Consider the following 16,260-nt stretch of genomic DNA (forward strand, 5'->3'; position numbering starts at 1 on the left):
CTACGATTTAATGGAGGTTTCCATCACTAAAAGCGCTTGTGACGTCATCGGAGGTACAAAAAATGTGACACGCTTGGTTTTCATACCGATACTTGCGGTGTCTATTTATAATGTCTTTTTTGAAGATGGAGTGAATTGTTATGATGAAGTGATTGCTGAAGAGATAACAATTACTAATTGCGTTATTCCCTTTTTTGATTCTTATTTTGACCGTTGACCTACTCATTTAGAAATTAATTTGTATTCAGACATTTTAATAAAGGACAGGAGAATTTGAGTGTCTATATTGAATAAAAATTAATTTAGTATCCTTCTTGTATTTTTAATAGATTTAATTCTAAATTTAGTAACTTACAAAAATGACAATCCAAATGAACTTGTAATTACATGAATAATGGATCGATGATGATTAAAAAAACACAAGTTTTGCGCTTTTATTGCATAAGCGTGACCAACACTTAGTCGACAGTCGATAGAATTTTTACCGACTGAAATCACTAGTTGCTTGCAAGCGGGTTTTACTTCATTTTGAAAACAGACAATATAGATATATGTATAATGGTTTTTTCACGATAAGCAACTGGTAACGGCGTGGATAGTGAAGTGAAATTGTATTTTATTTATCGTTAACATCTCAGAAATGGGATATCCCATAACAAACCCACAAAGTAAGGTAAAGTGGCTCCTTGTATTCTATTAATTCACTATTTTTTTAGATTTAGCTGTATACTACAAAGTCCTAAATTCTTTAAGTATGTTAAGAGTGCCCGTAGGATTGATAAACTTGACTGCGTAGGTGGCAGATCTGCCCTTATATCCCGGCCCGGGAATAGTACCTGGAACCTCTGCGTGGCAGCCCGGCTTGGTAACCGTTCGGCCACGGAGGCAGTTACTTAGTTAGTATTTGAATACCTTGTTAACGAAACATTTTACTCTATTGATGAGTATTTGAATCCTGATAAGTAATCTGATATTTTTAATCAAAATATTTTAAATTTGTAAAATCATAATATTAATTTGTATATTGACAACGTAATTAATATAATTAGTGGACAGACATACTAATTTTAGCTAAGAACTTTATAAATTGTGTATAATTCTTATGTTCCTTATACTCATTTACTTATTTAGTTCGTATGCCTTATGGCGTAGCTTAGAGGGTCACCATAAATTTATGTATAATAATGAATTTCAATGTACTTACTGTAACCTATGTTGACGAATAAATATATTCGAATTTTAATTTGTAGAATTTTAAAGCGGCTACTGCTATTATGAGAGTAGTATTACGAAAAAAAGATTTACTAAATATTTGTACCTTACTAGGATACCTTATTCTGGTACACCCGAAATGGTGTTGATATAGATCATAGGTTACCAAAGTTTTTGACTCTACGCCCACTTAGGCAAATTAAAAAAATGTCGACGCTACCACCACCAAAAATAATTGAAAACACGTATTTTTTATATTAACACAAAAAATCACAACGAAAAAACAGACAGTGTCAACGCTACCACCCCCTAGGACTGTTCAGCGCCCACTGCGGGGGCTGTAACAATTATAATCAAAGGTCGTAAAAAGGTGTTCCACATATTTTGTGGATACATGTATAGATGTACAAGGAGCGATATATAGTTGTTAAAACCACCAAATATTAATTAATTACTTTTTCGAAATCTGGATTTCCGGAAATGGTTTTACTGTATCGTGGTTATCTAAGATACCTTTTACCAAGGCATGCAATAAATAACATTATCCTATCTATATCACAATTTATTAAAATACTTATGGCCGTTAATCTCAGTACAGAGTACTAAAAAACCGACCTCAAAAGTACGTGGAATTACGTCTGTTTGCTAAGTTTTATTGAAATATGTCCCCTAGTTCGCCACTATACAGGACTTGACACTGGTGATAATAAAAATCGGTTCTCACTACTCAAAGTATATTGAGAGAAAAACGCCTTGAATTGGAGAAATAGCAAAATCAACCATTAAAGTAATTGCTCCTAAATTAAAGTTAGGCGCTATTAATAAAAATCAATTTTCATGCGTGAACAGCCACCCTTTGAGGTGGATGATTTTCCTCAAAATGAAATGTGACCACTATGGAAGTACCCCCTTTCCAACAAAAAAATAATCATGAAAATCGGTTCACAAATACCGGAGTTATCGCGTAACATACATACAAAAAAAAGAACATACAGTCGAATTGAGAATCTCCTCATTTTTTGAAGTCGGTTAAAAAGTAGTGAGAATGGTCACTCTCCGCCCCTCGCTAGCTTTAAATACCGCACCGAGCCCAGCATATTGACGGTCACATTGACGGAACGCAACAAGGAAGTCAATTATCTTCAGCATTTTTTTACAAGGCACTGTTAGAATTATTTTCAAATCGAACTTCGACTTCCTAGGTCAGCAGTTTATCCTACGATAAGTAAAACCATTACCGGAAAGCCAGGATTCGAAAATCTAATTAATTAATATTTGGTGGTTTTAACAACTATATGTCCCTCCTTGTAACTATGTCTATACGTGTATGTCTATATATGTGGAACACTTATAATGATAGCAAATGAAACTATTTTTTCGGATCTCGTGTACTTTTATTTCTTCAAACAAACCCTTGTTAGGCGATAGTTCACGTAGTACCCGGATGTGCCCTGGCCAGGGCTCTGTTACTAGCTCCAGGTTACGCGGAAGTGCCTCCCCTGAGGTCACCGCAAGCGCTTATACAAGTATTTTATTTATGAGCATTCGGCTCCGCACGACTGCAAACGGCGGTCAACGTTAATTTTACCTTTCTGAGCGCGTGCTTAGGTTCCTTTTTCGATTTTGTATGAGAGTGATGATCTGTTACGTAGTTTATTATGAAAACTAACACGGTTATCACACATTATAATATAAAAGTAACGGGACTTACTCGCGTAGTAGTTTAGTCGGAAGCGGTCCGACTAGTTTCGACCATAATCGATGGTCGGCAGATACATTGAATCGATGGCCATAAATGCAGCCTGGAAGCTTGGCATTCTTTCCAAGGTGAGGCGTTACTTCACACAGGGACAGTTGCTTCAGCTGTATCAAGCACAAGTCCGGTCTTGTATGGAGCATAGCTGCCACCTTGGATTCAATTGACGAGCGTGTTAAGAGGCTTATAGGTGATTCGGAATTAGTAGAGGCGAAACTGCAGAACCTTGAACACCGCCGTAAAGTTGCCTGTTTATCGGTATGGATATATCAAGGAGAGCGTGCGTTGGAGTTACACGATTTAATTCTACATTCCCCTTTCCATCATCGGGGGACTAGGCGTAGGCTTGGGTTCCACCCCTATGTTGTGGATATTCCAAAGATTCGCACAAAGCGTTACGCTTCCACATTCATGTGGCGAACGGTTATGGAGTGGAATTCCCTGCCTGCAGACTTGTTCCCTGAATGTTGTAACTTGGACCTTTTCAAGGCGAGAGTTAATATGCATTATTTAGGCGTGCACGCTCCATCGTCGACCTCATCGTCACTTCCCATCAGGTGAGATGGAGGTCAAATGCACACTTACATTTGAATAATAATAAAAAAAGTCTAATCTTTGTATTTTTGTGCATGTATGTATGAGCTTACAAAATTTGACAATTCAAATGAACTTTGTGCTCAGAAATGAAATGAAATAAGTTCGGCTATTTATTCCATAAGCGTGACCAATATTCAATCGATAGTCGATAGAATATTTATCGACTGCAATCACTAGCTGCTCGCAAGCGGGCAACATTTTGGCGCAATGAACTGTCATTTTACTCCATCTTCAAAAAGCCAAAGTATAAATTAAAATTATTTATTAAAAAGAAAGTTACCTCAAAAGTTTGCTAATTGGGTTTTTTTATTGCAATTACATCTACATATTTGCCTAGTTTTATTCAATTCGGTTTACGGAAACTGAGCAAAAGCGGATTCATCCCCTAGTTTGCCACTCTTAGAGGTGGAATATTTTCTTTAAATGTAAATGGGAACAATACTGAAGTACCCTCTTTTCAACAAAGAATCATTAATAATAATAATTATTTATTTATTTAAAATACTGTAAGTGCTTTCCCAGAGATCTGCTCGTCATGACCAAACCCCAAATGCTAGCCTCCTGGTCGATCCTTTGGCAGGAATCACGACAGACTGTTGGTAGACACTATGGTAACCTCCAACCAAATCTACCCACTAAACCCTGGTTTTTTAAACGTCGCGATTTGCCTAAAAAGATCACTTCCACTATTATTCATTTGCGCTTAGGCCATGTTTGCACACCTGTATTTTTGCGTAAAATCAGAGTTCGAGATCACTCTCTGTGCGAGTGCGGCCTAGAAGACGGTACCTTGGAACACATTTTTTTCAATTGTCCTAATATTGCTGTTCCACTTTATAACTTACTTTCTCCAAAATTCCCCCGCCCCATTAACATAAACAACCTCTTAACTTTAGTGTTCTCTCCCCATATTGTTACTCTATGTAAATTTATCCACTTAAATAACATATATTTATAAATGTTGTTTTGTTTTACATTCTCAACTGAGTACTCCCGTAGTCCAACTTACCAACACCGGTTAATGTCCTATTAGAGCTTAGCGAATTTTTTTTTGTTTCGTTTTTTTTTTTCTTTCAACCGTGACATTGGCAAAATCATCATTTCTCATAATGATGGAGCCATAAAAATAAAAAAGTGAAGTGAAGATCATTGATCCACTTTGTTAGTAACAATCAAAAACTTAGGACTATGTTAGTAAATTACACTTAATAAAATAATTAAAATAGAAACACTTAAAAATAAATAATACAAATTTACAATAGGTACGCGTAATTAGAATTCATGTCACCAGCCCTTCTTGGTGACATGAGTTCTGGTCCAGTGGCACAGTATCGGACACGCTACATCCTCCGATATGGTGTTCAGAAGGCTGTTATCGCTGCCACGCATCCTGCTCATGGTCGACGAAACGCGTTTCCGAACTACTGCATCAAAACCGTCGGTACGCGCTTCCGCAAACATGCCGGACGCACTACAGAACGGGGGCAGCCGCAACAGCATTCTGAAGGTGCTGTTATACTGGACCTTCAGGGCATTGAAGGATTTCTGCATATAATTAACCCACAGGCCGCAGGTGTACAGTGTCTGGCAGTAGGCCTTAAAAAGAGTTAATTTAACGTCATTCGTATACCGTGCAAACCTGCGAGCCAACATATTGCACCTTACCGTCAATGCCCTGCGCTCCCTATCCAGCTCTAAGTTATCTGTGAGCGCATCGGTCACCCAGTGACCCAGGTATTTAAACTGCTTCACTTGCTTAAGAGAAGCACCATCTAGTGTGATAGGTGGAACAGTGTTATATGTTTTCGTGCCCGCCTTGAAAACTAGCAGCTCACTTATCTTAGCATTATACCTGAGTCCATGGGCCACCGCATATTGCTCACAGATTTTCAACAACCTCCTCAAGGCACCGACTGAGGGGCTCAACAGCACCATATCATCAGCATAATTAAAATCGGTTCACACATTCATCGCGTAACATACATGCAAAAAAACATACAGACGAATTGAGAACCTCCTCCTTGTTTTGAAGTCGGTTAAAAATTAAAAATGTCCCGTCTACGGTATCTCTACTCTATGCTACACTACAGTAAGACAAAACTTTGTATGCTTATTTATAGGTACATTTAAAGTATTTGGATGACAAAAATCCATGGTTGTTACCCATTTAGTTCTAGGTTGTTTCTATGTGTGATATTAAGGCAACGTCTCGTATGGAAAGGTCGTCTGTTTACAAATTGCGACCCCTAGAGTGACCCCTGGATCGTTCGGCTTAGGGGAATTGCTTTACGAATCGACAGTTCATCTAATGTAACGATTTCAAGTGTAATTTTCTTACCTATGAAATAAATAAGTAATTTGAATTTTATATATTCGTAACCTAATTGCTATGATGCCTAATTGGTGATTTTTAGTTGTTGATTTTCCTTTCTGATTGGATAGTAAATTCTAGATAATTAATGCTAGATATTACATGCTAAAATCTTAGATTATAGAAACGAATGAGTTTGAATCACAATTTTTTTTTAATTTATAGCTACTAATATTTGTAATAATAATCATAATTAGAAAAACATAAAAGATTTGATTCAATTTAATTAATTTTTATAGTAATATTTAAGTATCTATAAATTTATTATAAATTTTATTCATAGCTACTAATACAAATATTAAATATTACTTATTTATAGCTACTAATATTTATGATATTTATATTAATAGCTATAAATGAAAGATTTGGTTGTAATTTAAACTTATTATTGTTAGATATTGAACAATTACATAGTGGATATTGCTCTCGAGTTTCAGGAAATGGTAAAAAAGAATTATGAAAATAATCAATGGCAGCCAGAGGCGACAGCACGAGATTTCAAGCGACCAGTTGCAGCTAGCAGAAGCAACAGTTCAGAGTCGTACGAATCGGACGAGTCGTATGAGTCGGACGAGTCGTATGAGTCGGAGTCGTATGAGTCGAACGAGTCGGAGTCGTATGAGTCGGACGAGTCGTATGAGTCGGACGAGTCGGAGTCGTATGAGTCGAACGAGTCGGAGTCGTATGAGTCGTATGAGTCGGACGAGTCGTATGAGTCTGATGAGCCAGATTTGCGGCAGCGTGGCTATGTATGGTGGGAAGAGTCGGGAGAGTCAGGAGAACTTGGAGGATGGGATAGAGGGAAGGGAAAGGGGAAAGAGAGGAGGAGATGGAGGGGAAAGGGAGGTAGGGCTGGAGGGAAGGAAGGAGGGAAGGGAGGAAAGTGACGGTCTGGATAGTATAGAGAGCAAGTGGCGTAGTACTAATAAGCCGCTTATTTTGTTTGATGAAAATGTTTAAGTGATATTATATAAACACAGATTAACTGCCTCAGTGGCCGAACGGTTACCAGGCTGCACTGCCACGCAGAGGTCCCGGGTTTGATTCCCGGGCGTGAGAAATATTTGTATTACCTACATTTATTTCTCTCGTGAGTTTGGGTGTAATTTGTAGTTGTCTACGTGTGTGTCCATGTACATATGTTATGTTGCATGTGTGCGTTATTATTATTCTTATTATATTGAAACCAGATTGAACCCAGGAAATTAAAGGAAGGGGTCTCTGCATGCTTTTATGAGCGTATCTTCTTCTTGTTAAGTCAATGACGGCACTGTATAGTAGGCACCTTTTACCAGTACGATGCTATGAAGCTGTAAGAGCTTTCTTCGACATACCACCACTATAGATGCCAATGCCAATCCAATGGACGCGAGGCGCCAAGAACGATGGCAAAATCATAGTTAAAAGAATCCGTTAGCGACATTGACTTACAAATAAATGGACGACGGGTCTAATACACAAACCACGAAAAAAATGTCCCAAGTCAACCTATTTAAACGTAGTGACATGTAAAGGAATATGTAAAAGTTAAAACGTTGAATTTAAATTGTAATGTCATCGCAGTACTGTCTAATTTTGCTTGCTTCGCTGTCAGTCGAACAAACGAAGACTAAAGCGTGAATGACGCTCTGTATACGATTTTAACGCCCTATAAGTTCGGACACTTTTTAGCGCGGACCCGACGTCCATATAATTGTAAGTCAATGGTTAGCGTCTTCAAAATTAATTAGGTTTTTCAAATTATAATAGCGGCTTATCTAAGTCTGGACATAAAATCATATTTCAAAGAAATTCTAATGACTAATTAGAATGTAACCGGACTGTACAACTATCAGTTTCATAGCGTTGAACGTCTAGCCGCCAAACAAGGAATTTCATTGCCTACGTATGGATATAGTCCACATTTAGTTCAAGTAATATCATAATGTACTGATTCGACCGATTTGTAATAAGCTTATAAAAGATTAACTACTTTATTACAAAAAATGAAGTTGACAATTTCGTGCACAAAATGCCACGCGAAAAAATGGTAAAACTGACAAAAAAGTTCCCAAAATCAGGGATCGATGACATAGTGACAATAGTTTGTCTACGATTTTGTAGTATGTTATGTAATAATTAATTCAGTTTTTTTTTGTTACGACTTAAGTTCATGCCTTTTGACCATACCAATATACAAAATAATTTCCTCTGAACTTTCGTCACGTCACAATTCAGCTTCTATTAACACTCAAATCAAATCAAATCAAATCAAATCGTTTATTTGCATAAAACATGGTGGTCATGATAACACAGTAATATACATATAAGTTCAAGCATGTTTCGCCCGAAGATAATTTAGGCATGCAACATAAATGAAAAATAGGTCGTCACATGATTACATTTACATTAAGTTATATATAATTAATTTAAATTCTTTTACATAAAAATTATTGTAGAAATTCCCTAATACTGTAATATACTTTATTCTTTAACAATTCATATAATTTAGTCTTAAATAATGTAATGGGCAAGTGTTTAATGTCATTTGGTAATCTATTGTAAATTCTGACACACATACACAAACAATTTTGATTATATTTTTCTACCTTAGGTACGTCAAAAAAAATTAGTCTATTGGGATTTCTATAATTTCGATGGTTCACGTCAATACTCTTTATAAACAAATGTAAATTATTTTTCACAAAAATGCTGGCTTCATAAATATATAAGGCAGGCAGGGGTAACAAACCAAGATCTTTAAATATAGGTTTACAGGATCACTGTTTAAGGCTTCTGTAGTTTATTTTTATATAATAACACACCCAATATATTTTATTCAATTACGTAACACATAGCCTCCAAAACTTCAAACTGGAATATCTTTAATCCCTGACTTCTCGGAATAGTCAACACAAAACAATATTTCGACTCATCCGTAGAACAAAGATCTATGTGCGAGACTACTTCTTCTCAGGACATAGTACGTTTCCTTCGTTCTTCTTCGCTATGGATGTCATACCGACCGTTGTTCGATTTTATATTAATTTTTTCTTTTTATATTTTCGATTTTATATTAAAAATTCTCAAAACACCTTTACACAGGCCTTAGTTTGATGAAATTATGTATTTATCACCTTTTCGCTGTATAATCACATCGGACTTTGTTCTTTGGATGAGTCGATTTGTTCAAGAATTTCAACTCTATTTTCATAAACAGACGCATACAAATTATGTCAACAAAAATTTATATTGTCCTTTTTGCAAATTAAACTTGCTGCTCCTCATGATTTTATCATCTCACCTAAAGTCTTCCCCCGGGCACGAGTTACAGTCGTGCAGTGGTCAACATGTAGCCGATGTAGAGGCAAAATGGGGAAACGGTGATATATTAACCCGACAAAAAATCATTGACCCTGCGGATCCTTTACACAAAGTATGTCTCACTTGCTCTCGTGCCCACTGTGCACAGACATGTATCTAAATAGATACCGCAAGTGCCGCGATCTGTATGAAAATCAAGCGTGCCATATTTTTTGTACCTCCGATGACATCACAAGCGCCATTTAGTGATGGTAAACCTTCGGTAAATATTAATGTAGTGCAATAACAACAGAATAAGACAATTAAATCCTTTATTAATACGTGTTTTGAAATAAGTTGCTTCGAAAAACTAAAAAAAACAACAACTTTTATAGAATATGTTTAAAACATTTTCTCATGTCTTAAGAATTATCATCCCTTTGTTCCTGAATTAATCAGAATCGAGAACTGTGTTGCATCAAGTGACATCACTGTTCGTAAAATTTGACGAAGCGGCCGTACCACGAAACCCAATGCATTATACTACGTGTTAGATAAAGATGTATGGAAAAACAACGTGAGTCAAGACACCACACAAATATGATTCAAAACGTATTCTATAGCATTTAAGTTTATTTCAAGAGAGCAATCCCTAGACTTTCTTGCTTGTTCTTCTCAGGGAGGTCAGCGTAGTGAACGAGCAGTAGCTTAAAAGAAGCGCTCGTTCGATATTCATGGCCTACTAAAGAAGGACCACAAGTACACTACGTGAAAGCCGCAATGTATTACGAACATGCGCCATACACTCCTTTGCACATTTGTTTTTTCGGAATTCATTCAAAATGAAAATAATTTTAAAATAAATTATGCACATTCTGATTACTTAACTATGGAAGGAAACGTCTCTGTTTATTCATCTATTCATAGATGTGGTGTTTTTGCAGTTCCTAATGGCACAATCAGGGACTTTTCGCGTTTACGACTGATATTTAACTACTATAACGGTCGGGCGCGTTCTGAAGCGTAGCAACGGCAACTAAGCATTTATAGCTTACATTGGGCACGCACAGTAGGTACACTTGCGGCGTCTATTTAGATATATGTCTGTGGGGTCCATCGAGTATATAACCAGAAATAGAGACGAAATGTCATTTAATTTGTTTGAAAACAATTCTGCCAGATCATTACGGCGACAACTGCGCTCCGATTGGCTAGCCCGAATTTGAAACAATTGACGAGTGTCGTCAATTGCCTCATTTCAAGTTGACCAGTTCAGTAAATTGAAAAATTACATATTTAATTACCGATGAAACGTGATAACGTTTGTTTTGTAATTAGATGTTTTGCTGTTTTTCCCACACCACCGAATGGAACAGCCGGCCATTGTTAGAGATATTATCTTTATTACAATAAATACAGAATACTTTTTGGAATATACGGAGACGTACACACAGGTCAGCAGAATAATAAATACTATCATAATTGCAATACATCGAGTATATAGCCATTAAGAGACGAAATAAGGGCCGTCCAGCCCTGGCAACTCATCAGGCAAATGGGCCTTATATCACTTGACTTGTGATGTACAGTAAAATTTATGTATATTAATATTACGACATAACTCGGCATGTGTTTTTCGAAATTTTTAGAAATCCTCATTTAAAGGGTCGCTGTCCAGCACAACTTCTCAGAACTCTAAACATTTTTATTTTCGTTTTATTAAAACTTTTTAATCACCCACCCCTTGCAATACTAGTTGTAAATCTAAAAAGTTATAGATGCGACTCGCATTTGATTATATTTTTTTCGATAATCAATTGAGATTTGACCCCACTATTGTAAATCTGTCCAAATGGCCATCATAGCGTGCCGGTGCCTACTTTAATAGTTAAACGTTTTTACTATAGGTATGGTATTTTATTGGTTTTTGTAATTGACTAAACAAGAAGAAGGATAGTGTCTAAAAAAGTATAACTGGCTGGGCATATAGGGGTTTCTACACTTATGTATGGCAGTGAATGTTGGGTTTTGCAGAAGAATCAAAAACTGTTGTCGATTACCGAAAATCTGAACTGAAATGGCCTATACTAACTACGAGTAAAATAAGGTAATGTTAAGATTGTTGAATATGACGATGTTAAATCAAATGTGTAATGTGTAAACTACACGGGAGAAAAAAAACAACGGAACTTAAACGCCTTAAGTATCTATTACTACCAGGGGTACTACTCTCGTTCTTCGTCCAAAACAAATACTGTCAAATACGTAATACGTTGAAAGAAAACCAAATACAAAGATATACGACGATATATAAAGAGATTCGACGCAAGCACATAGAAAGATTCTTGAGGTCCGCTGGTTCGTTCCGTGGCTTAATTGGTATAGCGTCTGCCACGGTATGCTAGAAGACGTCGGGTCGAATCCAGCCAGATTGAAGGAATTTTTTCTGAGTGTTTGATATTTGCAGTAATAATTATAACTAATGGAGTAATTTCACATAAAAATAATTGAATATCAATTCAATAAAAATTTAAATACAATGAATAGCGACATTTCTAGCCGGGGCTGATATATGGTAAAGGTATCTAACTAAGTGACGAAATATCATAGATTTCTTATAGAAGGCGCTACGGCTAAAAATTCGTTGAAAACCCGAATACAAAGATACGACGCAAGCACATAGAAAAATTCGTGAGTTCGGCTGGTTCGTTCCGTGGCTTAGTTGGTATAGCGTCGAATCCGGCCGGAAGGAATTTTTTCTAAATATTCGAGTTCATTAAATTAAATTGGTCGAGATCATCGAGTATTTGACCAGAAATACTGCGCTCCGATTGGCTAGCCCGAGTTCGAAACAATTGACGGGTGTCGTCAATTGTTTCACTTCAAATCAACCAGTTAATTTGAGCTTTGCTACAATGGACGAAAATTGCAGAACTACTTATTTAATATTTAATTACCGATGAAATTTGATTTCGTTTGTTTTGTAATTAGATGTTTTGCTGTTTTTCCCACACCACCGAATGGAACAGCCCCCTTTGTTAGAGATATTATCTTTATTACAATAAATACAGAATATTTTTGGAATATACGGAGACGTACACACAAGTCAGTTGTTGGCGCTGTCTATATTTCAGTGCAAACGAGAGTTGATATTTATAAGTGATGTATCACTGATGAGTTACCAGGAATGTGTGGCCCTTATTTCGTCTCTATTTCTGGTAATATACTCGATGATCGAGTATTACTTATTTGACAATAGTTATTTCGGACCCGCGTCGTACGCGTTCCCATCATGTCGTAATGTTTTATTTATCGTTGGCCGACTGTCGCGTCTAGCCTGTTCTCATATCACAAATATCTGTCGTGACTGTGTCGTGGACGTTTATTTTATCGTTGAACGACTGTCGTGTCTAGCTGTTCCCACTACACCGTGACGACAATTTATCGGTTCACGGCAGCCGCCTTGTCGTTTGCACGCCAGAATCGTTTGAAGCTGCGATTATCTGTCGTCACATTTTTATTGTGACGTTTTATTTATCGTCAGACGACTGACGTTGTATGTCTTTCCATTGTCACAACAGTCTTTTGTTGTAATGTCAAAAAAGCCGTGAACGACAGCTAATCGTATTGTACTGTGTGTGAACAACTTCATTTAAATATACAAGCCATGATACTTTAAACTACACGACTATCTGTCGTCACGACATAACGGGAACGCACGCAAACTACAGTCGCCAAAACTCAAACATCCATAATTAATAAGCACTATGAGACTATTGGTCGTAGTTTCTAGTCGGAACTTTAATCAATGTGCTGCCATCTAACGATCAATAACTGAACGACGACGAACGCCTGGGGTAGCGTGGAAAATTCGAGATGTTTACTTAGTTCTCTAAAAAAGAAGTGACAATATTATAGGTTTATTTTCGTATTTTTGTAACAAAAATTTTTATAAAATGAGCAGGTATTAAAATTAAATCAAATAAGATTACAGTTATGATACACCACCATAGATAATATTATAGGAGAGACTATAATTTTTGCACTGCAAAGGAGCAAAATAAGGCATTTTTCCACTATTTTCGAAGTTTTCCGGCAGACAATTGACACAATTATAACGTACAAGCAATTTTAGCGTTCTGTGTTCTACCACCATAATATTCAATTATTTTTGCGAAACTACTCCACTAGTTTGTTATAATTATTTATTAATACAAAGATCAAACACAAGGGAAAATTCCTTAGATCCGGTTTTCTCTTTATATACCAAGTGACGGGACGGACAAGTCGTGCACCTGGTGGTAAGCGACGCGCCGATCCATAACAGTCGTAGTGCCACATTAACTTTAAATCACAAGTATCTGAGTGGCACCCTGAGACCTAAGTTGACAAGTCTTATGTGACTGTATAATTTTACCAGCATCCGTTACCTATTCAAAACCGGAACGCAGTAATGCTGACATTACTGCTTGGCGACAGAAATAGGTAAAATAGCCAGTACTTCCCTGGTTGAATTCTTTCACAAGGAGGTGCTACAGCTGCAAAACACTGAACACAAACCAGTGACTCCGCCATATCGTGGTTGACTCTCTCCCAACTGAGCTACGGAAAGAAGGAGCAGACTTTGAATTTCTCTATGTGCTAGTTGCAGGTTTTTGTTTTTGGTTCTAACAGCTTTATTGTTTTTTGTCGTAGGCCATAGCTGTGAGAACTCTATGGTCAAGCAACGATATAGCGAGGTCGCTTATCCCAGTCTAACCGGATCAAAGGAATTATTGTAGATTTTTCGAAATTATTTATTTATTTGAATGCGGCAACTTATGGCCTGTATAATATATAGCTTAACGCGTAACATACATATGATATAATGTAAAAAGTAAATAAGTAATCTACACGAATTGGCGGAAACGCCGATATACGACACCCATGGAGTATATAACCAGAAAAATAGACGAAATAAGGGCCATCCATCTGTGGCAACTCATCAGGGAAATGGGCCTTATATCATTTTTAAACATCAACTCTCGTTTGCGCTGAAATCACAAATTAGAAAACTGAAATAGTACAGCGCCAACAACTGACATGTGTGTACGTCACCGTATATTCCAAAAATATTCTGTATTTATTGTAATAAAGATAATATCTCTAACAATGCCGTGCTGTTCTATCCGGTGGTGTGGGAAAAACAGCAAAACATCTAATTACAAAACAAACGGAATCACATTTCATCGGTAATTAAATATGTAATTTTGCAATTTTCGTCCATTATAGCAATTTGAAGTGAAACAATTGACGACACCCGTCAATTGTTTCAAATTCGAGCTGGCCAATCGGAGCGCAGTTGTCACAGTAGTGAATTGGCAGAATAGTTTTCAAACAAATTAAATGACATTTCGTCTCTATTTCTGGTAGTATACTCGATAACGACACCCTTCGGCCCAAAATTCCTCTTTCATAAAGGTTTATGCATGTTCGGTCGACACTTTCACTACAAACGAATTAAAATTCACGTTGTGGCGGGAGTCCAGCCGCTGGACCCTCAGGGTGTATTTGGCTTTCAACTTGATGTATACTCCACTATCTCATCGACTTCGTGAAGTAATGCAGTAATATTTTATTTTGTGTTCCATCTTTGTAATAATTATAAAATAAGATATTTAATTAATAACTTCTGTAACTATAAAAAAGGGTAGTTTTAATTAATATTAGACGTAACTCGTTGATGACTTTACCATCTTAGTCAGCTGTGTGCATGGGACCGGAAAGGTTGGTTGTGTTTGCAAAAACAAATAAACTCGATTCAGATCCGAAAAATAGTTTCATTTACTATGTGTAACAATCGCGACCTAAGAATTCATCGAGTATATAACCAGAAATAGAGACGAAATAAGGGCCATCCATACCTCATCAGGCAAATGGGCCTTATATCACATTTAAATATCAACTCTCGTTTGCGCTGAAATCACAAATTAGAAAGCTGAAATAGTACGACTCCGTATATTCCAAACATATTCTGTATTTATTGTAATAAAGATAATATCTCTAACAATGTTGTTCCATTCGGTGATGTGGGAAAAACAGCAAAACATCTAATTACATCTAAGTAATGGAATATGTGAAGTTAAACTGATCGATTTGAAGTGAAACAATTGACGACACCCGCCAATTGTTTTGAATTCGGGCTGGCCAATCGGAGCGCAGTTGTCACCGTAATGATTTGGCAGAATAGTTTTCAAACAAACCAATTGACATTTCGTCTCTATTACAGTTATACACTCGATGTTAAAACCCAATCCTAAAATTGATCATACTTAAAATTTTCAGCTGTCTTTGGAAGCCGTTGTTCCGTCACAAATCTATACATATAAAAAAATGTATTTTGCTTAATTTCGAATTCTTACAAATAAACGTTGAGTAAAACTTGCAGATATAATTTAAATCTTCTTTTCTTTTTCATAATTTAAACTTCGCGTGCCCAATGTAATACGAGTATAAATGCCGCTGTTATATGTCAAAACGCGATCGGCCATTATCGTAGTTAAACTTCATACTATACTGCGAAAAATGCTTATTTACCATTAGAAATTACAAAAAATTACAACTTTTATATAAAAAACAGACCTCAAAAGTTCGTGGAATTACATCTATTGAAATCAGTTAACCGGGAAGTGAGCGAACCCAGATTCATACCCTAGTTTGCCTTCAAATTTAAATGGGACCAATACTGAGATAATAATATCCACTTTTCAACAAAAAAATAATCATGAAAATCGTTCACAAATTTAATCGCGTTATTTACATAAAAAATATAGTCCAATAGAGAACCTCCTCCTTTTTAAAATTAGCACAGCTGTAGGTACACGAGTAAACAGGGAGTGCATATAATTTAAAAAACAATTATTTTTATTTTGTATGAATTTCGAGAAGACAACCATGCAAACTAGTGTAATATATTGCGGCTTTTACTTGGTGCTGCATTGACTTACAAATAAATGGACGACGGGTCTAATACAAAAACCACGAAAAAAATGTCCTAAGTCAA

At 36.5% G+C, this 16,260-nt stretch overlaps 2 protein-coding genes across 2 annotated transcripts; one reads left to right on the forward strand and one right to left on the reverse strand.

The window, feature by feature from the left end:
• Positions 1 to 4,849: 4,849 nt before the first annotated feature.
• LOC113226724 lies at positions 4,850 to 5,500 on the reverse strand. The gene has a single exon (XM_026459448.1). The coding sequence runs from the start codon at positions 5,498 to 5,500 to the stop codon at positions 4,850 to 4,852; it is 651 nt and encodes a 216-aa protein (XP_026315233.1).
• An 876-nt stretch (positions 5,501 to 6,376) lies between these two features.
• Positions 6,377 to 6,823, forward strand: LOC113226729 (bromodomain and WD repeat-containing protein 3-like). Its single transcript, XM_026459452.1, has one exon. The coding sequence runs from the start codon at positions 6,377 to 6,379 to the stop codon at positions 6,821 to 6,823; it is 447 nt and encodes a 148-aa protein (XP_026315237.1).
• Positions 6,824 to 16,260: the final 9,437 nt, after the last annotated feature.

The sequence above is a fragment of the Hyposmocoma kahamanoa genome, unplaced genomic scaffold (genome assembly GCF_003589595.1).
Source record: "Hyposmocoma kahamanoa isolate Upper Pololo Valley unplaced genomic scaffold, ASM358959v1 198, whole genome shotgun sequence".
Lineage (NCBI taxonomy): Eukaryota > Metazoa > Arthropoda > Insecta > Lepidoptera > Cosmopterigidae > Hyposmocoma > Hyposmocoma kahamanoa.

What these genes read in the sequence shown, in the direction of transcription:
- LOC113226724 (XM_026459448.1), bottom strand. Translation starts at nt 5,500, where the DNA reads ATGGTGCTGTTGAGCCCCTCAGTCGGTGCCTTGAGGAGGTTGTTGAAA.
- LOC113226729 (XM_026459452.1), top strand. Translation starts at nt 6,377, where the DNA reads ATGGTAAAAAAGAATTATGAAAATAATCAATGGCAGCCAGAGGCGACA.